We start from the raw sequence: 24955 nt of genomic DNA, 5'->3' as shown, positions 1-24955 counted from the left end.
GGTGTGGCCCCCCCAAACGGCTAATCCTCGGCGGAAGCCGCGCTTGACCAAACGAGGCGTCCGTGGGTGAACGCGACAAGTGTGAACACGCGCAGCCTTCTTCTCCATAAAAACAATGAACAGGCAGGGTCTGGCGAGGTACTTCCAGCCTGCTGTGGGAACAGCTGAGCGCTGCTCGCCAAGGCTCGCGAGTTCCCTCGCCCCCCCGGCAAGGGGGAACCCCGTGAGGCGTGGGAGTGCCTCGCCAGCCAGGGCAGGGGCTGGTCTACTGGTCATCAAGCTCCACCCTCTCTCCTCTCTCTCTGCCTGAAGGCACCGAGAGGCTACGGGATAGCGAAAAAACCTAGCGGGGCCCGTAGGAATCCGACGCTCCGCCCGAGCAAATAGCTCGAATCGAGGCACGTTGGTCTGCGATGCGCGCGCAATTTCTTGCAGCGCTCTGCCGCCTCGCGGCCAGTCGAGGCGATGTTCGTGGGCTACGTGCTTCGCGACGGCGAGGGCAACTTCGCCGACTGTGCCTTTCGCCTAACCCAGGTCGTCGCCGTCGCGCCGAAAACCGGCGATTTCGTCGTGCGCCTCTACGTGCGAAGCGGCGGCAGCGGGAACCCCGCGCTCCTCTGCAGCCTGACGCGTGCACGGCCACAAGCCAAGCTCGACCTGATCGTGCCGAGCGACGCCTGCGTCGCGTGCGAAATGAGCGGCGCCGCCCGCGGTGGCGTTGAGGCGCGCGGCGGCCCCAGCCCACCGACCGGAGAGAGCCGCCGCCGCCTGCATCGACAGACCTGCTCTCATCCGGCTGATCCGTCGGTAGGTGCACCTCGTCGGCTACCGGCGGCGCAGCCGCGCGGCAGCGGCGTGCAGCCGGCCAGCCGCTGCCGTCCGCGACGCGCTTGCGGCGCCGGCGGCGGGAGAGGGCACGCCTCGAGGGAGCCCTGTGTGTGTGAGAGCTTTGCGTGCGCTTTAACGACAGGCGCTCGACGAGTGGGAGGAGGCCGAGGCGGGCTCGGACGAGTCGGACGGCTCGGAGGAGGGAGGGGAGGAGGAGGCGGAGGAGGAGGAGAGCGACGCGCGCGAGGAGAGCGGGAGCGGGGAGGAGGAGGCGGAGGAGGAGGCGGCGGCGGAGGCGGAGGCGGAGGAGGCGGAGGAGGAGAGCGAGGAGGACGATGAGAGCTACGAGGAGGGCGAGGAGGAGAGCGGGGAGGAGGAGAGTGAGGAGGAGGGCGAGGAGGAGGATGGGAGTGAGGCGGGGAGCGGGGAGGAGGATGAGGCGGATAAGGAGGCGAGGCTGCAGCCTGCTGCTGTCTTCACAGCTCACGGCGGAGTTGCTGTGAACAGGCGGATGAGGAGGCGAGGCTGCAGCAGCTGCTCGCACTCGCGCGGGAGGGGGGACTGCAGGGAGGGCTCGAGTCGCTCGGTGCGTCCGCTGCAGTGCTTGCGGCGGAGGGCGTGGAGAGAGAGACGCGCCACGACGCTGACACGACACGGCGCCCCGCCCCGCGCAGGCGACCTGCCGTGGGGCTTCTCGCTGTACGGGGAGGAGGAGGAGGAGGAGGAGGAGGAGGAGGAGGAGGAGGAGGAGGAGTGGGAGGGCGGGGAGAGCCCGTTCGCACGCCGCGCCGCCGAGCTCAACCGGGAGAGAGAGGTGGCTGAATGATCTCGGCCTGTAGCCGAGATGCAGCCGAGATGCAGCCGAGGTGCAGCCGAGATGCAGCCGAGATGCAGCCGAGATCTAGCCGAGATGCAGCCGAGATCTAGCCGAGCTCAACCGCAAGGCGTAGAAGCGCCGGCCGTCGGTCGAGGGGGAGGCATGTCCACGACACGTCCACGGCACGTCCCTCCACATGTCCCGTCAGGCAAAGAAGCGCCGGCTGTCGGTCGAGTCGGGAGGCAGCACGCCAGGCTCTGCTCGCACGCCGCGCCTCACCTTCAACGAGCAGGCGAGGGGCGGGAGATCTCGGGGCGGGAGATCGGAGCGAGATCGGCCGAGAACGGCCGAGAGTACTCCGCGCGCCGCTTCGATGTGGCCACGCCATGCCCGGGCCGCCTCAGCTTGCGGGACCGACCCTCCAGCCTGCCTCCGGCCTCCGGCCTCGGCGGATGTGCCGGAGGAGTTGAGTAGTGCTGAGTAGTGTTGATCCGCCTCCTTCGCCAGGTGACGGTGGCGGAGTACGTGCCACGGAGGGTCGGCATCTCGCCCGCCCGCGGCACCGTGCCGCTCACTGCGATGGAGCGGCGGGCCGCGGGCAGGAGTTGCGGCAAGGAGGGCCCGCTCTACCCGATCGTGACTCCCTCGGGCGAAGAGGCGAGCCGACATCAGCGCGAGATCACAGCCGAGATCGCACCCGCAGCACTCTCTGCCCCCCCCCCCCCCCCCTCAAAGGAGCCGGCCCAGCCTCTGCCGCTCAAGTCGCCCACGCGCGGTGTCGCGCGCGCCGTGCCCGCGCACTCTCCCAAGGCGGCGGGTGGGGCGCGGAAGAACGGCGCGGCGGGCGGCGGCGGAGGGGCGGCTGCAGAGGCCCTCTCCGTGAGCGAGCGGCAGCGAAGGATGGGCAAGCTGATCGAGGCCGTGGCGACGGGCTACAACGGCGTCGCTGCGGGCGAGGGGGGCGGAAGCGGCGGCGACGACGACGGCGGCGGCGGCGGCGAGGGCGACGGCGACAGCGGTAGCGGCGGCAACGGCACCGCCAACGGCAACGGCTCCTCCAACTGCATCGGCTCCTTCGACAGGGGAGGCGAGCGCAGCCTTGCGGCGCTGCTCGACGCGCTCGTCGCGATTCGTTGCGCGGCGCTGCGCGGCGCCACCGCCGAGGCTGCCGCCGCGCTTGACGAGTTCAAGGCGACGTGCGGCGTGGGCGCCTCCGCTGCCGCCGCCGCCGCCGCGCCGGCAGGGCCGCTGCTGGCTGCTCGCCAGCTGCTTCCCGACGCTGTGCAGGCTGTCTCTTCGATCGGCCAGGCGCCCCCCGTCCCGGACCAAGAGGAGAGGAGAGGAGAGAGGAGGGGAGGAAGAGGAGACGAGAGGAGAGGCGAGGAGCGGAGGGGAGAGGAGAGGAAGAGGGGAGAGGAGAGGAGGAAGAGGCGAGGAGAGGAGCTCTTCGCTCGTCGCTCGGCAAGGCGCCTCGCCCGGACCTCACCACCACACCACCACAGGCTCGTGGACGCGCCCTGGACGTGTCCCGTGATGACACGTCCACGACTTGTCGGCCAGGCGCTCGCCCCGGACCTCGCCGCCGACAGCGCGCTCAGTGGGCGGGCGAAGCTGACGGCGGTGCTGGCGGTGGACGACTTTTACTTTGGCGCGCTGTACGCTGAGCTCACCCGCGACGGAAGCGGCGCCAGTGAGCCGGCCGCGCGCCTCGGCGGCTGCGTCGGGCCCCCTCCCCCCCCGAACTGCTTCAGGAGATGCCGTGGACACGTCCCGGACGCTGCCATGCCCCGCCTAGGCTGCTCGACCCCGCCTCCTTCTTCGCAGCCTCGCACCCGGCCGGCTTCGTGCGCGCCGCCACCGAGGGAGCCGTCTCCGCCTCCCGCGCCTCCTCCTCCCGCGCCGCAGCTGCCGACGGTGGCGGCGCCTCTCCCTCCGACGCGGTGCACTTGCGCGCCACGCCCCGGTGAGGGGTGAGGGGTGGCATCGAGTGTCGGCGTAGGCACCTTCAGCAACGCTGAGGCGTGGGCCGCGGGGGGCGGGTGGACGGGACGCGCGGTGGCGGCCCACGTCGCATTGCTCGCTGCCTCGCTCTCTTCGGCCGCAAAGCCTGCGGCGCCCAACCCGCTCTACGAGCTCTGGAGGCTGCGCTGGGCAGAGGCGGCGACGCTGCTGCACGGCGGCGGCCTCGCCTCCGCGGCACAGTATGCAAAGGCCAGGCCGGCCGGCCGCGCGGCGAGGGACAAGGAGCCGCCCGCGCCGCCGCTCGTGCGGCGCTGGAGGAGGGGGGAGCGAGAGTGGCCCTGCTGGTGCCCTCTGCCGCCGCAGCCGCGCTTCGTGGCGGCAGGGGCGGCTCAGCCGCGCCGCACGCCCCGCTGTAGGTTGCTCGCGTTTGCAGTGCCGTCGGCGGAGGCGCTGGCCGCGGTGAGTGAGCTCGGGCTGCCTGTCGTGGAGATGGGGGGCGGGGTGGGCTACTGGGCCGCGCTGCTCCGCCGGCGCGGCGGAGCGGTGAAGTCGCTGGTCTGTGGTCGGCGCCTCTTCACAGCTCTCGCCGTGAACAGGCGAGGCGTGGCTGTCGAGTGTTTCGACAGCGCGCCGACGGAGGCGGGCGGCAAGGGCGGCAAGGGCGGCGAGAGCGGCAACACGTTCCATGGCGAGAGCGCCCGCCGTTTGGTGCGCCCCTTGAGACGAGCGTTTCTTCACCCCTCCGCCCGCCCGCCTCCAGGCGAGTGCCCGCCGTGGGGTCCGGTGCAGCGCGGCTCGAGCGCTCTGCTGGCGAGCCGACGCTTCCGGCGCCTCGCCCGCTGCCACCCGCCCACGACACGCCCACGACACGCCCACGACACTCGTCCACGACACGTCCACGACACGCCCACGGCACGCCCACGGCACGCCCACGGCACGTCCACGACACGCCCACGACACGTCCACGACACGCCCACTGTCACGCCACACGTCCACTGACACGCCCACGACACGTCCACTGACACGCCCACGACACTCGTCCACGACACGTCCACGACACGTCCGCCGACGCGTCCCGCAGGCGGCACGCCCTGCTGCTGTGCTACCCTCCTCCTCGGGCGCCGATGGCGGCAGAGTGCCTCGCCGCTTTCTGCGGCGACACGGTGGTGCACGTGGGCGAGTGGTTGGGCGACACGGGCAGCCCCCCGCCAGGAGGAGTCGCCGCGCTCTTTCAGCGACACGCCCACACCCCGCTGCGGCGCTGCTGTAGGCAGCGCGGCCTTCGAGGCTGCGCTCGCCGAGGGGTGGGAGCTGACCCGGCGCCACGCCCCTCCACGCCCCTCCCCCTGCTGGGACACGTCCTTGGACACGTCCGGATCTTGGACACGTCCAGACGACGCCTCCCCTTTGCGCCCAATAGGAGGCTCCCCCTCCCCTGCTGGGGCGACACGGCCGAGGCAGCACACTGCCGCTTCACCCCTGCCCTCGCCAAGCGAGAGCTTGTGTCACCGCCGCGGCGTGGAGATAGGACCTCACCATCTGGCGGCGGCGCGGCGGCGGCGTTCCGCGGGGCGGCGGCGGCGCGGCTGACCACCCTGTCCTTCGCTGCGACAGCTGCGGCAAGGCGGGCTCGCTGCAGCCCGCCACTGTGCGAGACAAGCCGGGGCTTCTCCGCCGCTGCCGCTACTGCCGCCTCGCCTGCTACTGCTCCGCCGCTTGCGCGCGGCGGGGCGACGCCGAGCACAAGAAGTGCCATGCGGTGCGGATGATCGGCGCGCCGCCGCCCGCCGACTTTGGCGGCCCAGAGTACCACACTTGCTGCGTCTGAGCTGCGCGAGTGGCAGTCCGCAGCAGAGTGCGCTCTGGCCTGGCCTCGGGCGGCAGGCGGCTGGGGGTGGTGAGGACGCTCTCGTATCTGGCTCTTCCAGGCGGCACAGCACCGGCGCCGCGACACGTGCATGTGCATGAATCGAAACCGACTCGATGTCTCTCTCTCGTCAGACTGTCTCGCGGCCGCGGGGCGTGTGGGGGGACGTGTTCACCTGTTCCGCACGCCTTGCGACGGGGGGGGTCTTGGGGCGCATGTCAGGCGTGCATGTCCCATCGGTGTCCGGGCGGGGCGGTGACGGAACACACCGCGCCGCTGTGAACTGTGGGGTGGTCTGAGACGTCTGTCTGTGAGTGTGTCTCTGTGTGGACCCCGCTCGCCGCTGTCGCCGTGTGGGCTGTGGCCGCGCGCTCACTCGCACGCGCCGCCAGTGAGCGGCTCTACCTACGACTCTCATTCAAGGTCCTCTCATGCTTTATCGTGTTTTTGGTTTTGGCAAGACCCGAACACGCGGCGGCGACGCCACAATGACGTGTGACCCGGGAAGCAAGTAGAGGAGAGGAGAAGTCGGATCGGCGAGCGCACCCTCTCTCCAGGCAGCGCCGCGGGACCCCACACACACACGCCCCCGCCAGCCCTTGCCCAAAAGCCCCCTCCTTGGCTCCGCGGCCCAAATGTCGAGAGCAGCGCAGCCTCCTCGCCCGGTGTCCAGCCCTCCCCCGCAGGCGCCGCTCTAGCGCAGCCTCCTCGCCTCGCGCTCCCACTCGAGCAGCATGAGGATGTCGCCTGAAGTGGTGAATGTGGGGGGTGGAGGATAGGAGGTGCGTGCGGCGGCAGTGTGGGAAGGGGGGGGGGGAGTAGATGGGCAAGGGTGGTGGCGCAGAGGGGGAGGAGAGGGGGCGGCGGTGGGAGGTTGGCCGGAGGGGAGGGGGCGAGGCGCGGTTGGAGCCAGGGAGGGGGAAGAGCGTGGCGGCGCTGCAGGCCGGCCGTCGCGTGGGGGAGGGAGGAGTGTCGCGCACCCTCGCGGATCGGCCCCTTGACGTTGCGGACAATCGAGCGCGAGGGGTCGTCGAGGAACTCGACGCGGACCTGCGAGACCTGGCCAGTCTGGCCGGTGCGACCAAGCACCTTGGTCACCTTGGCGAGCTTCACCGGCTGATCCTGCAGCGGCGGCGGCGGTGGCGGCGTCGGCCGCAGCGTCGAGGCAAGCGGCGAGGGGATTGATGGGGAGGGGCGGATGGGCCGGCAGCGTGGAGAGGGCGAGCAGGGCGCCGCCCCCGGCGCGGCAGGCGCGAGGGCGTAACGGAGGAGAGAGCAGTGGCGCGGCGGGCAAAACGACGCGAGGCGAGCTGGCACCATGGCACGCGTTGCTCAGAAAAAATAAACCTTGCGTCATAAAGAAAAAGGCAGGGTCAAAACGGGAGGAAAACGGGAGGAAAGCGGCGGTCCTTGTGGTGGGCCACCCTGTTAGGGAGTCATGGATGCCAATCTGCAACGTAAAAATTCTTTCTGTGGCGGCGCCTGGGGGCTGTTGTACAATCCAGCTCCTCGTGGGCGTTTGCTCGGCTTCTGCTCAAGCACCGGCTCACTCACAGGCGATCGATGGCTCCCGTCTTCGAGTCGGCGCCAAACGACCCGACCGCTCCCGAGCTGGGCATCCTCGGCACCCGCGAGCAGATCCTCGCTGTGTGCCTGCTGCAGGAGCGGCTTGCGAGCTGGCGCGCCCGGCGGCGGCAGGCAGAGGCGCAGCGGGCAGAGGCGGAGCGAGCGGAGGCGCTCTGCGGCGCCTCGGCCAAGGTGGTGCAGGCGGCGGCGCGCGGGCGCAGCGCTCGCGTTGCGCTGCCGCAGCGGCGGGAGTCGGCGGCGGCCGACAACAAGATGGACCTGAGGCAGGCGGGAGTCGAGGCGGAGGTGGTGCAGCAGCAGGGCGGCGCGGCGGCGGTGATCCAGCGCGCCAGCCGAGTGCGAGCGCGCGCGACCGCCGGTGCGGCGGTGCTGCTGCAGGCGAGCGTGCGTGGCAGCGCCGCACGACGGCGCAGCGAGCGCGGCGAGGAGGAGGAGGCGGAGCAGGCGGAGAAGGCGGCGGAGGCGGCGCCGAAGGAGGAAGCGGAGGCGGTTGCGGCGGGCGGGACGGTGCCGGCGGCGGCGGCAGCGGCGGGGTTGGCAGAGGTGGCTGCCCGAGAGTGGGAGAGCAGCGAGGGGAGCGACGAGGGGAGGGAGGCGAGAGGGGCGTGCGGAGGCGGCGCGGCGGGCGCGGATCCGGACGGCGGCGGGTCGGCGGCGGCGGCGGCGGCGGCGGCGGCGGCAGAGGCGGCGGAGGAGCGAGAGAGTTTTGTGATGCGGTGCTTTTGAGACGGCGATGCGGCCGGGAGAGGCAGGGGGGTCCGGGGGGTCACGGGCGCGGGTTGTGAGCAGGAATTTGGACACGGGCGAGGCAGTGGTGCTGGACGTCCCGCGCGGGCGGGCCGAGGAGGAGGAGGGGCGCGAGAGGGCGTCGGCGGCGCTCTCGTCGCTGATCACAAACAGCGGCGAGGGGGAGGCGATGACACGTCCATGACATGTCCTCGGCATGACACGTCCCGGACATGTCCTCAGGCGAGTGGGAGGCCATCAAGCGAGAGGCGCGAGGCGTGCTCGAGAAGCTCGCGTCGGCAACCAGCCGAGAGATCGCCGAGAGACAGCGATGCGGAGCGAGTTCGCACCGACACCCGCACCGACAGCAGACCCCCCTCCTCCGCAGCCACGTCCACAGCACGGCCATGACACGTCCACTCCTCCGCAGCCACGTCTGCGGCCATGACACGTCCACGGCATGTCCCAGGCGAAGACGCTCTCCTTCCGCTCGTACCAGCTCTGCGTGTGGCAGGAGAGGCAGAAGGCGGCTGCGAGACACGTCCACGACACGTCCACGACACGTCCATGGCTCGCCCCTGCAGGAGAGGTGGGTCTACGCGGCGGACGACGCGCTCTGCTACCAGCACCTCAACAGCGAAGTCGAGCCGATCGGCGCACCCGAGCCCGTGACCTCGCCCGCACAGCCTCTGCACAGCCACCGACCTGCCCCCCCCCCCCCTCCCTTCCCCCCTTCCCTCAGGCGCCGCCAAGCGGATCCCGTGCCAGACCGTCTGAGCCGGCCGGCCCTTCTAGGAAACTTCCGGGAGCCTTCCGGGAGCCTTCTAGGTACTCGAGCGTCGAGTTCGTGGGCCCTTTTGACGAGACGCAGTTCGTGATCAAGTGCGCGGGCAGGGTGAGCGACAGCCGCGAGAGCAGCCGAGAGGCCCAGCCGAGATCTCGACTGGCTGATTCACCTCCTCGAGACGCGCTGCATCTCGGCTCTCACCTCGGCTGCATCTCGGCTGTACCTCGCCGCTCAGGCCTTCACCTTCCTCTGCGAGACGACCGAGCAGCGCACGAAGTGGATCAAGAACATCGCCGCCCTCTCCGGCTGCTCCTCCTCCACCGAGGTCTGCTTCAAGTCCCAAACCATGGGGCACTGAGACTCGGGTTAGGGTCTGGCGCCGCGCAGCAGAGCGGGCGGGCCAGAGGGGGCGGGCCAGAGGGGGCGGGCACGCGTCGTCTCCTCCTCGCGCGGCGGCTCGGAGGGGCTCTGTGAGACCGGCCTGCCCCATTCAACGCCCTGCCACTCCTTCCCGCGGTGCCCGCCGGCGCGCGGGGGCGGTGCGTCTGTGATGTCCGGGGACGTCTTGCCGTTTGAGGTGCGGCGGCCCTTGGCCTAGCCCTTGTCTGCGCGGTGGCGGCGGTGGCGGCGCTGGCTTGGGTGGCCGGGCGCGCCCCGGCACAGGGTGCGGCGATGGAGACGGAGACGGAGGGCGATGGAGATGAGGGGGGTAGGGGGGTATCGGTCGAGATGGACGCGACGCCCTAGACGATGTTCGATGTGTCCTCGGCTCTTGGGCTCGAGGTGAATATGTCCGTCGACTCTCGTACGTGCGTTGTCGTATTGCGTTATATTGGTTTACTCGTCTTGGCGTGAGATCGCTCGCTATACTCTCAATACAGTACTCGTCGCTGCGCCCAAACTACCAGCAACCACGATGCACGAACCAGGGAGAGAGGCGAGGGGCACAGGCCACACGACTTGAACCAGACTTGAACCGTCACACATCTCACGCGGCCCCGAGACCAGCGGGCTGCGACGCAGTGATGCGCAGCAGTAGGCGCCGGCTCGGCAGGAGGGCCGAGCCGAGCCGAGCCCGGCCCGCCCCCAGCGCGAAGAGCGCCTCCCCCACCCCCACCCCCCACCCTCCCGTCCCCAGCACACGCCCGGCTGCCCGCCATACCTGCCCGCCATACCTGCCCGCCTGCTTGCCGTCTCTCTCTCTCTCTCTCTCTCTCTCTCTCTCTCTCTCTCTCTCTCTCTCTCACCCCATGCTGTCGAGGGGCGGTGCCTCGAGCGGCTCCTCCTTTGGCGAGGAGGGCTTGCCGCCGCCGTACGAGAGGGCGCCCAGCCGTGCCCGGTCCTCCACCGCCGCCTTTTGCTGGTCGCTGCTGTACTGCGGCGCCTCCTCGCGCGAGGCGCCTGCACACAAAGAAAGAGGGTGCGGCAAGGGTGCGGCGCCTCTCCCCTCTCTCACCCTCGACGAGCTCGTTGAAAGTTGGGGGGCGGCGTCTCAACAACATCTCGGCGGCATCTCGGCGGCGTCTAGCTCCCTCTCGGCTATCTCTCGCCCTCGACGAGCTCGTTGAAGTCCGGGAACTTGACCTCGTCGAAGAGGCCGATGTAGTCCTCCTCCGTGAAGCCGACCTATCTCGCACACTCACACTCCTCACACCGACCGGCACACAGTAGCACTCCTCTGCGAACGGGCTGCAGCCGCCTCCGAGTCGCCGAGGGTTGGGGTTAGGGTTGGGGTTAGGGTTAGGGTTAGGGTCAGGGTTAGGGTTCGGGTTAGGGTCAGGGAGGGTTGCAGCCGCCTCCGAATCGCCGAGGGTTGGGGTTAGGGTTAGGGTTAGGGTTAGGGTTGGGGTTAGGGTCAGGGTTAGGGTTAGGGTTCGGGTTAGGGTGGGCTGCAGCCGCCTCCGAGTCGCCGAGCTTCTGCAGAAAGTCCTCGGGGACCTGGACGCCGCTGCCCTGGCAGTTGATGCAGACGACGGTCCCCGTGCTCTCGCAGGTGCCGCAGTCCTGCGTGGCGAAGCTGCCCTCCGTCGTCCGCAGCTCCAGCACCTTGTTGCCGTAGCAGCGCCCGCACACAATCTGGCCCGTGCCGTTGCAGTAGGTGCACTTGAGGCGGTCCTTGACCTGGTCGCGCTTAACGAAGGCGGAGATGACGGTCCCGATCACGCCGACCGACCCGCCGATGAAGGCCGCACCCGCCGCCTCGGACACCAGCACCCGCCCGTCCTGCGGCGACGAGGGAGGGTTCCGGGGGATGGGCGTCAAGGGGAGGTCTGAGCTGCGCCACAGCGGTGCGGCAGTCCGACCGCACGGCCGTCCAGCCACTCCGGACCCCTCCCGTGCTAGCCGACGTGTCTGGCAGGGTGGTGGCGCCTGTGTGATCTGCAGCCACGGGTTGAGTGTCTCGAGGCAGGCGCCCACGTCCGCCTCGTCAAGGCAATTGAGCAGCGGCAGCATATCGTACGCCTCCAACATCGCCGGCGCGCAGCCGCGCGGCAGGATGGGCGGCGGGGCCAACGCTGGGGCGAAGCTGGGGGCCCATGGCAAGCGCATGCTCCAGCGAGCTCTGATCGGATGGGCTCGTCGGAAAGAATTTTAGAATCGCGCGTGCCGTCCTCCCATCTCTTCCTTACGCGCAACGCCAACGGTGCGCGCGTCATGCATTTTCCTTGCAGACTTTCAGCGGACGCGCTGACGCTTCACACAAAACACACTCTCAAGCTGCGCCCCCGCCGCTCCGCGAGAGCGCCACCACGCCGCCGCCCGGCCGCGGCCGCCGCACGCTGCCGGCCCGCCGCCTCCGCGAGGAGCGCCCCGGCGGCCGCTCGCCGCCACACCACGGCGGCCGCTCGCCGAGCAGGTCCTGCAGCGCGCCGCACTGCCGCCGCATGAGCGGCACGCTCACGTCCAGGTCGGGCGCCCCCTTCTTGAAGTACCTCCGCCGCGCCTCCGAGTCGTACACGCGCTGGGAGAAGCGGGCGGCGGCGACGCCCCACGGGTACTCCTCCTCTGGCAGCCGCATCACGCGCAGGAGCCGCCGCACCATTGGCTCGCCTACGCACGATTCGTGGCAGAGGTCCAGCGGAGCTGCGAGGGCCGAAGCCGCGCCGCTAATCGAGGAGCAAGGCTCGCCGTCCCGCGCCCACGACTCCATAAACACGACCCCGAGCGACTGGTTGACGACGTAGCCGGCGTCGACCCAGTCCTCGACCCACCGATCGAGGCGCGAATCCTTGGCGACGATCGGGTCGCACACGCCGTGCCCCGCGGGGTCCCACGCGTCCTCGAGCAGCCAGTTGGGAGGGATGCTGTACCTGCGAGCCGTGTCCCGGGTGCGTCATGGATGTGTCCTCTGCAGCCTCAGAGGGGGGGGGGGGGGCACCCGTCCGCGCGCAGCGCGGCAGCGAGGCTGCGCGCCGCCGCCGAGCGTACGCAGTCGGTGCGCAGCGCGACGACAGAGGAGAAGAGCCCCTCGACCGTGGTATTGTACCTGACAAGCCATTTGGGCGGCCGTGGCTTGCCGACGGCGAGACGAGGCTCCTCTCGACGGCGGCGATGCGCCTCCGCTTGAGCGTGACCTGCGCGAAGCGGGTGAAGGTGGAGCGAGCTCCGTGGCGACGCAGCTCGTACTCGAGGAAGTAGATGAAGAAGCGGAAGGCGCGCTGCACCGGGTCGCACAGCGCCAGTGCCACCGATGCGGATGGGTAGGCGCGCCGGAGCCGGCGGGCGAGGACGGACGCATGCCGATTCTCGAGGCCGGGGTGCTTCACAATCCAGGCGAGGCCGCTGCCGGGCGTAACGCCGGGATTGTGCCTCACCACCAGCTCGGTCGCATTTGCATCCCGCGGGTCAAACAGGACCTCGCTCTGGTTGGTCAGGCGGACGCGCGGGTGGAGGGCGAGATAGTTGGCGAGGGCATTCGTGCCACACTTGCCGAGGCCTGGAACGAGGAGAGCGGGGCCGCACAGCGAGTGCGAGCCGTTCCAGAAGAGGTCGCACGGCGGAGGTCGCATATACATGTGCATGAGCGCGGCGAAGCGCCCGCCGAGGATGATGGATGTTCCGAAAAATTCGAGCATCCAAACGCGTCATGTGGGCGCTGTCCGCTGAGCCACGTGCTCGCTCGCACCCACACCAGCGGCGGCCCTGTGTGGGAGGCGCGTGGCAATTTGTCAGCCTACTGTGCGGCGTCCACCAGCTGTCACAGCGATGGGCTCGCCCTCACTGGCCCTCAGTCACTTGTACTTGTGCTGCGGCTTGTGTGAGCGACACCTGCTCGGCGACTGCCGGCACACTGTGAGACCATGGGTGTGAGATAAAACCACGCTACCAGCTACCAGCGCTTGGTCACATCGGCCCCGAGGTCAGATCCTTCTACTTTACTCTGTTGATGACAAGACTTGTCTACTGGGCTGGGTCTTTAGGCATTGTGGGGTTGGCACTCCCATCGACCCTCATGACCTCCTGCGGTCTCTGAGATGGACACCAGTGGGTGTGGGACCACAGGCAGGATACACTCGAAGGCTGGGTAAGCAGTAGAGGTCGATACTCGACGCGTCCCACATGGTCTGTGTCGCTGTCGGCACGCTGTCGACAGGACGTCGAGCGACACCGGTGGCAGTGCCACCCAGGAGTGGTCGTTCGTCTCCCGTCATGAGAGAGCCACCATGTGATCCGTATGATGATTCCTGACAACCGCCTCAGTCAACTTTCGTCACAGTTCCCGCTCTGAGAGGAGCTGCGGGTCAGCTCGACAGCTGGAGCTGTGTCGCCGGCGTGCGGCGGCCTGCCTCCGGAGGTGCCTCTGAGGTGGACATTTTTTGGTCACCGTGAGAGAACGCGTTCGAATTTTTACTCGGGAGTTTCAACTCCACACGCGCACCGGCCAGGGCTACAATAGTGCCAGTGAGGCGGAGGCGCGAGTCGGAAGGCCGCGACCGTGACTTGGTCCCTTCGTTGTCCTACAATCGCTGTCGACCCAGCCACGTACGGGGGCTTTATACTCCCCGTACCTGGAGGTGGAGCCGAGCAGGTACGAGGTAGCAGGGGAGGGCCTGGCGCACAACCACAAGCCACAAGGGTGCCCCACAACTCCTGGTCAACTGAGGGGGTCCTTCCCCTTTATGAGATATGTGTGTCCCCCGCCCCTGCACGATAAAATACTGACGGCTTTTTATAGAAAACCGCCGCGGGACGCGCGCCGCACGAATGCGGCCTCTCGTGTCGCCCGACGCCGATCTACGACAGCGCTAGTTGGGGACTCCCACCACTAGTGACGCCTCTCGCGACCCATGCAGCACGGCAGGGCCTCTCGCCGCGCCTCGCCGCATGGCCATCACTGGGGCACTGGGCGGAGAGCACCGCCACGGCCTCCCCATCACTCGGCCGCACGCTTCTCGCCCTCCTCCTCCTTCCAGGAGAGGGCCTCGTTGATGTACTTGTACCCGAGCCCGCCCAGCGCGAGCGCGGGGGGGAGGGCGCCCACCTGCCGCCCGGCGTGTCAGTGGACATGTCAGTGGACGTGTCAGTGGCGTGTCAGTGGACATGTCAGTGGACGTGTCAGTGGACGTGTCAGTGGGCGTGTGGACGTGTCAGAGGACGAGTGTCAGAGGACGTGTCACGGGACAGGGACAGGTGCGGGGAGAGGGAGAGTGAGGGCAGCCTCGAGGGGAAGTTGCCTGCCACGGCAGCCACTCCGCGTACCCGATGCCGCGCGACATGGTGGTTGCCGTTAGCGGGATGGAGGCGAGGGCGAGCAGCTCGGCGTTGACGATCGAAGTCATTCTCGCCACGAGCCTGTCCGCAGGCTCTAGGCGTGGAAAGACGCTGCTCACGTGCACAAGGCCCGGCCACCCTCGCCTCGAGCCTGTTCACAGACACGCGAGCTCAGGGCTGTGAAGGCATGGCGGCGCCTCCTCCTCGCCAGCAGGCCTCGGGGACATCGGCGGGATGGACGCCTCTCCCGCGTCGCGCTGCCTATACCAGCAAGGCTCCGAGCAGGCTCCGAGAGCAGGCTACGAGCGAGGCGCGCCAAAGCCCGCGTCTCGCTGCCGAAGTGCGCGCTGGATGATTATGGCCGTCGGGAAGAAAGATGCGGCCCCTGCGGAGCAGTCAGCCCTCTGGAGAAAAGCGCGTGGCAGAGAGGAGAAGAGGGAAGAGGAGAGCCGAGGCGAGGAGAGGCGAGGAGAGGAGGGGAGGCGGCGCCTGCGACGGCGAGCAGCGTCAGCTTGAGCCAAAAGATGGGCTCGTGCGCGTAGAACTCCCACCCCTTGCCGAACTGCGTGGCTCGGAGGTAGCCGGTCACGACGATGACCAGGCCTGTTCCTCAAAGTAGAAGCCCGTTCATGCTGGTATGGATCACCGGGGCGAGGCTGCCCGCCACTGCAGAGCGCCGGCGACGCCGTACAAAGAGTCGGCGATGGAGAGGACGTTGTCGTCCGCCTTTCCCATGCCCTCCTAGTCTCGACATGCGCGCGGGTAAGCAGGCGGCGCACCCTCTTTCCGCCCTCGTTCACACCTTGAGAGTGAGCCGCTCCGCAGTGAGGCACACGCCGCTGAGCAGGAAGCCCGCGTAGTGCAGGTAGGCCACAACCGCGCTGGCCAGGGCGTTGGGCGCCGCCGACGCTGCGAGGAGGGGCGCTGGCAGCGAGGTCGCCGCAGCAGCAACCTCCGGCACGGAGAGGTCTGGCGAGAAGAGGAGCGGCTGCTGACTGCGAGAGTGGCGTGGGGAGAGACGCGGTGGCTTCAGCGTGGCAAACGCTTCAGATTCGCGGACGGCGAACGCCGCCATCGCTATGAGCGCGATCGAACGCATCGTGAGCTTGTGTGGTGAGCGAGTGTTCGAGCAGCTGGTGTTCGAGCGTTCTGCGAGCGAGTTACGGAGCGTCTCTTTCTTTTTTGAGCCGTTTTCCTTTCTCACACGACACCTCGCTGCAGTCGACCGCCCTGGGCCGATCCGGCTGGTCGAACCTCGCATGTTGCGGCCGTCGGCGCTGGGTGGCATGCTGCGGCCTGCACGCCATCTGGCGGTGAGCAGCCGCCACTTCGCCGCCGCTGCGTGCCGCTTCGACCATCTCGGCGGCGAGCAGCCCGCCAGCATGAAGGGCCGCCTGCCGGTGACGCTCTTCTGGGACGGTGCGAGGAAGCGTGGTCTAGGGCCATAGTGCGAGGGAGCATGGATGGGAGGACGCACTGAAACAGCGACTTCCCGTCGATACCCACGCACCGCATCCGGCGCCGCCTCCTGTGACCTCTGCCCGGTCGGCATATCAGGCGCCAAGCCGTCGGATGAGTTCCCGTCCCTGGCAGCGGAGATCAGCGGCACGCGAGGGGCGGAGCTGACGCGCTTCACGCGGCTCACTCATTCCATCCTGCACGCGATCGCGCGGCCCGAGAGCGCGGCCATGCTCGGGCTGAGCATCGCCGCCATCTACTCGGTCTGTGCCCCAAACGGGCACGCAGAGGGGGGTGGGGCCAGAGATGCCATCTCAGCCGCATCTCGGTCCGTCGTGGTAGGTTGGTCTGGTGGAGGGCAGCGTGGTGCTCAAGGCGGGCATCTGGGGCGCCGACATGCCTACGGCGGCTCACTTTCTCCTCCGGTATGCCTACGAGCAGACGATGGTCTCAGCGGTGTGGGGGATGCAGGACCCAGTCACGATAGCCACGGCGATGGGCCTCGAGCCCGCTGCGGTCCTGCGCCCGTCCATCGCCACGGGCGTGGCGCCGTCCGAGCCCGAGTGCGCGCGCGGGCTGCTCCAGGTCACCGGCCTCTGCGCCGTTCGCTCGCTGATTGCGACCACCCTCTTCCTCTCGCAAGTGCCGTGCTCTCCGCCTCGCGCACGGCCACGGCAAGCCCAGAGCGCTCTCGCCTCGAAAACAGGTGCTTCGCTCCGTCTCGCTCGGCATGCGCGCCGCAGACGACTTTCGCGAGCGAGTTGCGGCAGCTCGCCGAGACACGTCCGCGGCACGTCCGCGACGCCGCTTGCGCCGTGTCCAGGCGCGTGCGGCTGGGACGCGAGCCACTCTTCCCCGGGATCGAGCAGCGGATCATTCGGCTGTGCGGCCGGCAGTCGGACGTGACCGAGGTGTCGCTGCTGCGGTACGGGCCGCACATCGTGCCGGTCTTCGAGCGGCCGGCCGCAGTTGCGACGCTGATCCACGCCCACTCGCGTGCCCTGCGCGAGCCGGTCTACTGGCAGGTCTCCGAGGGCGGCTGTACCTCGGCTGTACCTCGGCCGTATCTCGGCTGCAACTCGGCTGCATCGCGGCTGCATTGCGGCTGCAGGTCTCCGAGGGGTCGTACTCGCTCCCTCGCTCGTGGCACGCCTTCCCGTGGAACGCGGACTTCTTCCTCACCACAACCACCGGCCGGAGGCTCCTCTACCTCGAGGCGAGACATAGCCGAGACACTTCCGAGACACTTGCGAGACACTTCCGAGGAGGCTCCTCTACCTCGAGGCGAGACATAGCCGAGACACTTCCGAGACACTTGCGAGACACTTCCGAGGAGGCTCCTCTACCTCGAGGCGAGACTAGCCGAGATCTAGCCCACGACACGTCCGCGACACGTCCGCGACACGTCCGCGACACGTCCGCGACACGTGCAGCCAGACCTGACCAGCGTCGGAGGCGAGCCAGAGGCGGAGCCTTCCGATGGAGTCGTCGGAGCTCTCATGTGCAGGCGGACCTGACCAACTCGGAGGCGAGCCTCGCCCTCTCGGCCAAGCAGGCCGACCTGACCATGGAGGACGCGTCGCAGGCTTTCCTCCGCATCCGGCGTGCCGCGAGGCTGTGGCAGCGCTCGACGCCGCAGGCCAAGCCCTTTCGCAACTTCCGCGTGGTGCTTGGCAACCCGCGCGCGCGCGAGGCGGAGCGGACGCGCACGCTGCGAGAGCGGATCGACCGGCTGCACCAGGACACCTCCTAGAGGGCACCTACAGACTGCTCAGAGCTTCTGCGCGAGAGGAGCGGTCGTCTGCACCAGGACAGTCCCTAGACGCGGTCCTATAGAGACTGCATAGTGAGAGACTGCATAGCGAGAGAGGAAAGGCTGCCCCAGGCGGACGTCCTCATCGACAGCCAGGCGCCCGTGATCGGCGAGGTCCTGCGCTGGTGCGCAGAGGTGTGCGGCAAGCCCGACTTCCAGTGCGGGGCTCGCGAGGCACGCATCGCGGCTCTGCAGCGGCAAATCGAGGGCGGCGGGCGGCCGGTGGGGGCGGCGGGCGGGGGCGGCGGCAGCGGCAGGGGCAGCAGCCTGCCGGGCAACACGAGCGTGTAGGAGTCTCGTTCGCGATCGGGCCCGCTCCATGTCTGGGCCACTTGCCATAGGCAACACGATCGTGGTGGAGAGCGATTCGCCGGAGCGTTTCAACGCGCTGGGGCGCGTATTGAAGCCCTTTGGCTACACGGTGATGGACCCGGTGGAGGCGGAGGAGCTCGAAGTCGCGGCCGTTCGGCCGAGAGACCGGGACGCTGCGCCGCTGGAGCGGCTGCCGCGGCTGGTGCACTGCATGTCGACGGCGCAGACCATCGCTTCGGTCCAGGCGCTCGTCGCGCCGCGCAAGGGCTTGCGCGGCCTGGTGGACGTGCGGCGCTGCTGCGCGCTGCTCGACCGCGCGGAGTCCGTCGACGCGCTCGAGGACGCGCACGACGAGGCGCACAGCCGGCACGCGGAGCTGGTCGAGGAGCTGGTCGAGCGGCTGCCCGCGGGCGAGAAGCCCGCGCTCAACATCGTCTGCACCGCGGTGCTGTACGACGACCTGCTGCGGCAGGTGCGGGACCTAACCCTAACCCTAACCCGAACCCGAACCCGAACCCGAACCCTAACCCTCTACGACGACCTGCTGCGGCAGGTGCGGGAGTGGGCGAGGCTGGGGCACAGCCCGGCCGAGATACAGGCGGAGCTAGACGCGCGATTCGCGCGCGTGGCGGGCGTGCTGGGAGACGTTAGCTTCGTCAAGTAGCGCCGCTGTACGATCGGGTCATTCGTTCAGCGCCACGATTCAGCGCCTTCAGCTTCACCCAGCTGCAGTCGCCCAACCCCCCCAGGGGATGCGCGTGGACGGGGAAGAGTCTCAGGCTGGCCGAGATGCATCTCTGTGCGACAGCTTGTCGAGTTTACACATGTGAGAGAGTGTGTGTGCGTGTGTGTCTTCTTCGTTGAGTCGGTTGGAAGGACGATGAGAGCCGCGGTACTTTTCGGGGGTCGGGGCCGCTAATTTCCCTCGCTAAATTCTTTTCGACAGTGTTTGTGCGCGATGCCGATGGAATTTTCCTGTTTTCGTCTTGTGAAGTATGAGCTATGACGGCTTCTGAATTCGCTGTGTGGCGACCGAGGGTGGCGACGGCTTCTGAGGAAGCCGCGTCTGTCACGGGGCGGGGGTTCCCGATGGGTGGCCGGGTGAGGGCCCGAGGGTTGCGGAAGGCGCGCGGCGGGGTCGGCGGGCTCGAAGCCGGCTTCGAGCCCGGCCCGACCGCCGCCACCGGGGGCCGCCGCGCCGTAGAGCGGCCCGCCGGTCTTCCTACCGGCGATGCACGCGGCCGCGCTTGGAGGCGCTGATTGCTCGGCCGCGCGGGGGTGGTTGACTCGCCCGCTGGGAGGGTGGTGCACGGGGTTTGCGGCGGGGCCCCCAACGTCCCCGGGGCGGCGCGCCGCGCGCGGGCAGCCCGCGCGCCGCCGCCGCCGAGGTGGTGGTGTCGGTGATCTTGGTTTCTGTCTCGGCCTCGGTCTCCATCGCTCTGAAGAGCATCTTCGCCTCGCGGTCGAGGTCGCGGGCGCGGGCCCCGAGGGTTTGCGCTCGCTCCCTATCCCGATGCATCTCGAGCGTCACCCGGAGGCACTCGATCTCCGCCCGCGCCTTCGCGAGCTCGGTGTGGTCCGCCCGCCTCACGGGCCCGTGGGACGCGCCGTCGAAGTCGACGTAGCGATCTCCCGTGTCTGAAGGGACCTTCCCTTCTGCGCCTCCTCCTCTGCAGTCCGCTGCGGAGGGCTCGCCGAGCCGCGCCGCGGCACGTGCTTGTGCACCTCGGCCAATGCCTGGGGCTTCCGTGTGTAGAGAGCACGGCCGCCGGCCGCAACTTAGGGTACCCCTAAAGGAATCGGCGGCCCAGAAGCTCTTAAAACCTGCCATGGCAGGTTTTAAGCCGTTTAAGCCGCAGGCACCCCAGGGCCCACCCTTTTAAGCCTAGGGGTACCCTAAGGGCCGCAACGCCCGTCCAGACGCCGTCGCTCTGGGCACCCGGCGTCAGGAGTGGCTGGCTCTGCAGCTACAACTGGTCTCGTTCAAGGGCACCCCTGTCGGGTACGCCGTACGTGTCGTCGCTTGGCGGTGGTACGGAGCGCCATTGCGCGCCGGGGTCTCGTGACCCGTGGCGGGGATCATAGTCCGCGCCGGGGACCTCCTCGATATCGTATGTCTCATGCATGCCCGCAGGAAGCAACGTGCGCCCCCGCGGTATGAATCTCGACGTGGCTCGCAGCGTTCGCGCTGCCATCATGGTCAGATGCTCCGCAGGACCATGTCTCCGGAGGGCCGACAAGCGCCGTGGTTGTGTAATTCCCGCCGGTGCGCTTCTCTGGGTTCCCAACGATCGGAAGCCCACGGGCGGTGCCGCGGTCCCTGTCGCTGTATCCCACCCCAGGGGTAGTCACGCCCGAGCGTCCCCTCGGGGTCCGCCTCGAGCCAGTCCGGGTTGTTAGGCCCGAAGGTTGTATAGTTCGCCGCCATCGTCGTCTCCCGACGGTGCGCTTCCCCAGGCCCTCTCTCGCGAGAAGTCGATAGGAGGAGGCGCGGCCTCTCTAGGACACGGCCGCTGCTCTCTCCTCTGCGTGGAGGAATAGTCTCCACCCACGAACCCGACTCGGGCAAGCTCGCTGTATGGGTAATTTCGCTCATAGTCACGGGCCCACGCGGCACACGCGCGGGCCGGCTCGGGCTGCAGGGCGCTCTCCCACAACCACGCTGCACCCGACTCTGGGACCAACGACAGAGGTGTAACGACGTTCAGCCCGCCGACAACAATTCGACTCCTGGACTCGGTATCTAAACGCGGCGAAGGTTAATCTCGAGTCCCCTTCTCAACCCTTCGCGGGTTTTGGGGTGCAGTCACCTTCCCCCGCGACACCGTCGCCCACGCGCTTCTGAGGTACTAACAGCAACAGCGGGAGCCAGCGCAGCGCCAACTCGAGCCCTCTCCCCTGCCGCGCCGAGAGCTCCTCACAGCTCTGCCTTGCTGTGGTCATTGACAACGCGCGGCGGCATCCCAACCATGCCCACGAGATTGTTGTAGAGCTGGCAGCCGAGCGGCCACTCGAGGGCCTCGCCGCCGACCGACGACGCGTAGGTGACCGTATCCGTGTCGGGGTCGATGCCATAGGCGTCCAGCATCGCGGGGATGTCTGCGGGAGGGCGCCGTGTATCAGCGGGCGCTGTGTGCGGGCGGCGCAACGACACCGGATTTGCAACTGGAAAGGAGCGGCGCACATGCGGATGCGAAGCAGTAGTTCTTGGAGTACTTTTTCGAGTCGTTGCGATACTTGGTGACGCCGATTGCGGACCACTCCGTGCTGCAGAAGTCGCTCCCGGCCGAGACGATCTGATATGTCTTCACGTATGTTCCCTTGCCGACGGCAAGGCCGAGTCCCTGTCAACCGGGGCGTGGGTGGGGAGCTGGTGGGGAGGCGGGAGGGGGCGGGGCGGGCGCCGGGGGAGCTAGGCTGGGCACGGCGTTGGCAGAACGCCTGGGCCGTGTAGAAGAAGGCGCTGCCAGCGAAGAACGTCTTGTTGCCAACCTTGGGCTGGTAGCGGCCCGCGACTGCGCACGGCTCCTGAAGGCACTGATAGTTCTTGTGCATGATGCCTCGCCGTCCGGGCGGTCCTGCGCGTCCAGATCTCGGCGCCCGACGAAGGTGCCAATATTAAATCGTCGGCGAACCCTAACACTTTTAGAGTGTGGCGTAGTTGGTCGTCGCCTCCCGTCCCGGGAATTTCCACTCCCTGGAGGGTGTCGGTTGTGCTGATGAGGGAGAGAAAGCTCTGTATCACCAAGAGGTGCAGAATGGGGGATAGCGGGCCTCCTTGTGACACTCCGTTTGTCGGTCTGAACGCCCCGCCAATGTGCGAGTTGACCTTGACTTTGTACTCGCTGTTCTCGTACAGGATTTCTACCATTCGCCTGAAGTCCTCGTGGATACCCATCGATTGCGTCACCTGGTGCATAAAGTCCCATTGCACTCGCGGGTACGCATTGTCCTGATCGCAAAAGAGTAGAAAGCCCCCCTCCATGAGCTCATCCGCCCATGCGATGTAATCTTGCACGAGCTGTGTGTTCTCGATGCTGGGCGGCCTGAAGGCTGCGGCCGCAGGCCGCGTACGGGTCACCCAGCCGCCTCGATGACGCCGCGGCACTCCTCGTAGTCTCCGGTGCCGACGAACATCACGTCGCGCTTTGGGCCGCTGCAGGTCGAGCTCGAGCCCAGCGCTATGCCCTCGCACACTTGCATGCTCTTATTGTAGCCGGGGTTGAAGCAGGGGTTAGCCACCTCGTCAACAGCGGAGCTCTGGTTGTACAAGTACTGTGCGACGCGCAGCTGGCCCTGGTCCTGGCCGCTGAGCATGTACGAGATGGAGTACACGTAGCTGGTGCGCGGCTGGGTTGAGTACTCAGAATGCATCACCGCAACGCCATTCTCCGTGATGACTCCGTCCTCCGGCTCGAAGGCAATCTGTGCGGGGCCGGGCAAGCTCACACATGTTGCCGGGAAATTTAAGGGAGGTGCGACGAACGGGCGCTCGGAGGGGGGGGGGGGGGGGGGGCGTGTGCCTGAGTCGACGCCCCGCCCAGATCCATCCAACCGTAGGTCTGAGTGCTTGGCAGACCGTTGACCGACTGGACCGCCAGCCAGCCGAAAATGCCCTCGTAGTCGCCCGCAAGCGTGAAGGCGTCTTCCGCCTTAAAGTCAAAATCGGTCGTGCTGGCGGCCGCCGCGAGGTCCTTCCAAATCGCCGCCTGTGTTGTTAGGCACGCGTGATTACATTATTAGCTAACGGGCTGGGGTATAAAGTGCGGCTTAGGGTATAAGTGCGGCCTGTTTTGTCGAGTCGAGCAGCCGCATGCCCGCAGTGGCCTGCATGCGGAGTTTGGTCGCTGCCCGCAATGTCTCTGGAACTTGGTCCGTAGCCTGATCTAAGAGAGGCTGGATGTACTGGTCGATGGTGAGGTTGCATGCGGTGTTGGTCGGGCAGGCGGGGTGGGTGGTGTTGACCAAAAGCTGGTCGCAAACGCCGTCATGGTTGCTGTCACCGCTCTCATCGCAGCCTTGCCCGACAGCGAAGTCACTGATGCCCGGTGCGACTTTGATGCTGCCGTTTGGCGCCTCCACCTCCTCCAGTTGGTCCGGGGCAGAACTGTCCCACGTGAAGTAGTGGGCACGAGTGCCGCTTGAGCCGCAGTCGAAGACGATCCCCATTCGGACGCCCGATTCGGACGCGCCTTTTTCTGGGATCGTGCTTGCGAAGGCAGCGGCGCCAGGGAGGAACAGCATGAGTCTGGCCCATCAGCAACACGTGATCGCGTCGACGTACCAGCAGGGCCCAGGCAGAATGGCGCGGATTCCCCTTGGATTTGCGGGCACAGCGAAAAGAATTTTATCCACACTGCCTCGAAAAAAATTTACGACAAGCCCGTCGCAGGACACGATTCACGCGACAGGCGAGGCGCGGGCGACGGCTTCCTCAGAAGCCGTCACCCGCACCACAGGAGCAGTCACACCACCACTCCCACCCACTCCGGCGCCCACCCACTCCCCACCCCGACATCCCCACCCCACCCCGACCCGAGCAACCCCGCCCCAACCCGACCCGACCCGATCCACCCCGCCCCACCCCGCCCCGCCCCCCCCACCGGACAACCCCGTGAGCTTCCCTCGGCTCCGCCCCCCGCCCAACCCTCCCCCGCGCATGCGCCTGCCGCCCGCGCCGCCTCCCCCACGCGCGCCCACGACGCCGCAGCCGCCCCGCACAGCGAAAAGAATTTTACAACAAAACTCCCTCGCACGACACTGGGCACGGGACTGGCGCGCACTGGCACTAACACAGGTACACCGTATAAGGGGAGAAACGGGACTGGCGCGAACACTGGGGGGTCCCTCTTGCATGGGGGCTGAAGATACGTGCCACTCCTTCCGGGAGACCGGCCCTTGGATCCTCCTCACCGTTACTAGTGCTGGCTGCCCATTTGTGCAGCTAGGTGTCCCACTAGCCACCACGGATGTCTGCCGTGCAAAGCCAGGGGGCTGCGAGGCCTGTTCTCGCGGATTAAGTAGTTAGCGTCGGCTGATGGGTGCTTGTCGCGTGTGCGCGTATGTGCCTGGGTACTGGGGGGGGCGCGGGTGGTGTGTCGCCCCCCTCCTCTCTTGCGTTAATGAATTGGACAGGATGCGATCCGAGAAGCCGAGAGGGATCAAGAGGCCGCGGTGGAGGGCGAGAAGGCGGTCCTGGCGGAACTTTAGGGCAATCGGTCTGTCGCTCGCAACCCGACCGGATATCAAAAGCCAAGTTGTGTTCGGACAACGGGCCCGCCGACGCCACTCGCCTCTTCACACAGCAGGCGTATGCCATCATCGCCTGCCTCCCCGACGGTGTCGGTCCTGGTGCAATGTCGTTGACGAGTATCCCCCCCCCCCCCCACCGGAACACCTGCCCAAGGAGGTCTGTCGAGCCAACCAGTCGTCTAGCCAGGCCCCGTACTTCCCGTGCACTTTAGAGCAGGGGATCGGGCGAATGAGGAAGCGACGCGGCTGATGGACAGCTTACGACCTAGCGGAGCGCGAGGGGGAGGAGAGGCGAGGCCAGCGGCGAGCCCGGGCCTTGGCCCCCTCCCTCCGCGGGGGGGGGCAAGGGCTAGATCCCCCCCCGAAGTGCGGTGGGCGATCGGCGCGTGGAGCCGCGACGGGAACGGCCGCAGGACCGAGGGGCCGTCCCCGAGGTTCCACACCAGGCGTTGCGGCCGCCAGTACCGCCATCGTACCCGCTCCCCCCACCACCGCCTCCGCCCCCATCGCTGGAGTGGTTGCAGGGTCATGGGGCCGCCACTGAGGCTCCATACCAGGCGATGCGACCAGCAGTACCGCCACCGTACCCCCCCCCCCCCCCGCCGCCGCCTCCACCCCCGCCGCCGGCGTGGCCGCCACCGCTCGGACCCACACGAACTTTGGGGAACCCGGAGCCGCCCCGTCGGAGGCTGGGCTACCCGAAGGAGGGGAGGTACCGCGAGGCGACAGCGGGTCTGTCGGCGAGCCGGAAGGCCAAGACCGGAGGACCCCGAGTGCGACCTGGAGTCAATTGTCGGAGGGGTGGTGCGAGTCGAGCTGACTCGGCCTCTTCGA

The 24955-nt window shown here is 68.1% G+C and overlaps 9 protein-coding genes across 9 annotated transcripts; 4 read left to right on the top strand and 5 right to left on the bottom strand.

Moving 5' to 3' along the window:
• Positions 1–465: 465 nt before the first annotated feature.
• On the top strand, positions 466–5616 carry EMIHUDRAFT_463859 (hypothetical protein; the record flags this gene model as incomplete). Its single annotated transcript, XM_005772792.1, has 14 exons — positions 466–712; positions 812–855; positions 971–1327; positions 2153–2281; positions 2381–2524; positions 3206–3335; positions 3645–3951; positions 4024–4155; positions 4204–4295; positions 4368–4434; positions 4689–4804; positions 4878–4926; positions 5028–5064; positions 5136–5616. The coding sequence occupies 14 exons, from the start codon at positions 466–468 to the stop codon at positions 5433–5435; spliced, it is 2151 nt and encodes a 716-aa protein (XP_005772849.1). The 3' UTR covers positions 5436–5616.
• Positions 5617–6168: 552 nt separating this feature from the next.
• On the bottom strand, positions 6169–6794 carry EMIHUDRAFT_65422 (hypothetical protein; the record flags this gene model as incomplete). The annotated part of the gene is made up of 2 exons (XM_005772791.1): positions 6169–6221; positions 6455–6794. The coding sequence occupies 2 exons, from the start codon at positions 6792–6794 to the stop codon at positions 6169–6171; spliced, it is 393 nt and encodes a 130-aa protein (XP_005772848.1).
• An 834-nt stretch (positions 6795–7628) lies between these two features.
• EMIHUDRAFT_450925 (hypothetical protein) lies at positions 7629–9444 on the top strand (the record flags this gene model as incomplete). The annotated part of the gene is made up of 9 exons (XM_005772790.1): positions 7629–7777; positions 7851–7968; positions 8036–8086; positions 8257–8306; positions 8377–8441; positions 8530–8548; positions 8616–8682; positions 8810–8832; positions 9261–9444. Coding segments are annotated over 7 exons (485 nt in total), but the record flags the coding sequence as incomplete, so codon positions are not given.
• Positions 9445–9817: 373 nt separating this feature from the next.
• EMIHUDRAFT_310517 (hypothetical protein) lies at positions 9818–11124 on the bottom strand (the record flags this gene model as incomplete). Its single annotated transcript, XM_005772789.1, has 5 exons — positions 9818–9961; positions 10132–10200; positions 10513–10797; positions 10923–10926; positions 10964–11124. 5 exons carry the CDS (start codon positions 11122–11124, stop codon positions 9818–9820), a joined length of 663 nt encoding a protein of 220 aa, XP_005772846.1.
• Positions 11125–13723: 2599 nt separating this feature from the next.
• EMIHUDRAFT_435820 (hypothetical protein) lies at positions 13724–15213 on the bottom strand. The gene is made up of 7 exons (XM_005772788.1): positions 15089–15213; positions 14964–15027; positions 14776–14889; positions 14623–14671; positions 14503–14547; positions 14250–14367; positions 13724–14056 (listed from the first exon to the last, which is right to left on the bottom strand). Exons 2-7 carry the CDS (start codon positions 15019–15021, stop codon positions 13949–13951), a joined length of 492 nt encoding a protein of 163 aa, XP_005772845.1. The 5' UTR covers positions 15022–15027; positions 15089–15213; the 3' UTR covers positions 13724–13948.
• A 320-nt stretch (positions 15214–15533) lies between these two features.
• Positions 15534–17497, top strand: EMIHUDRAFT_450922 (hypothetical protein; the record flags this gene model as incomplete). Its single annotated transcript, XM_005772787.1, has 5 exons — positions 15534–15705; positions 15844–16007; positions 16087–16386; positions 16488–16769; positions 17252–17497. Exons 1-5 carry the CDS (start codon positions 15546–15548, stop codon positions 17495–17497), a joined length of 1152 nt encoding a protein of 383 aa, XP_005772844.1. The 5' UTR covers positions 15534–15545.
• Positions 17498–17955: 458 nt separating this feature from the next.
• On the top strand, positions 17956–18760 carry EMIHUDRAFT_435817 (hypothetical protein; the record flags this gene model as incomplete). Its single annotated transcript, XM_005772786.1, has 2 exons — positions 17956–18341; positions 18423–18760. Coding segments are annotated over 2 exons (484 nt in total), but the record flags the coding sequence as incomplete, so codon positions are not given.
• A 2026-nt stretch (positions 18761–20786) lies between these two features.
• On the bottom strand, positions 20787–21424 carry EMIHUDRAFT_208242 (hypothetical protein; the record flags this gene model as incomplete). Its single annotated transcript, XM_005772785.1, has 3 exons — positions 20787–20968; positions 21054–21189; positions 21362–21424. 3 exons carry the CDS (start codon positions 21422–21424, stop codon positions 20787–20789), a joined length of 381 nt encoding a protein of 126 aa, XP_005772842.1.
• Positions 21425–21946: 522 nt separating this feature from the next.
• On the bottom strand, positions 21947–23113 carry EMIHUDRAFT_208241 (hypothetical protein; the record flags this gene model as incomplete). The annotated part of the gene is made up of 3 exons (XM_005772784.1): positions 21947–22294; positions 22456–22578; positions 22739–23113. The coding sequence occupies 3 exons, from the start codon at positions 23111–23113 to the stop codon at positions 21947–21949; spliced, it is 846 nt and encodes a 281-aa protein (XP_005772841.1).
• Positions 23114–24955: the final 1842 nt, after the last annotated feature.

This window comes from Emiliania huxleyi (assembly GCF_000372725.1).
Source record: "Emiliania huxleyi CCMP1516 unplaced genomic scaffold EMIHUscaffold_35, whole genome shotgun sequence".
NCBI classification, from domain to species: Eukaryota; Haptophyta; order Isochrysidales; family Noelaerhabdaceae; genus Emiliania; species Emiliania huxleyi.
Note: the sequence above shows the minus strand (reverse complement) of the source record. Positions and strands in the feature narration are given on the sequence as shown.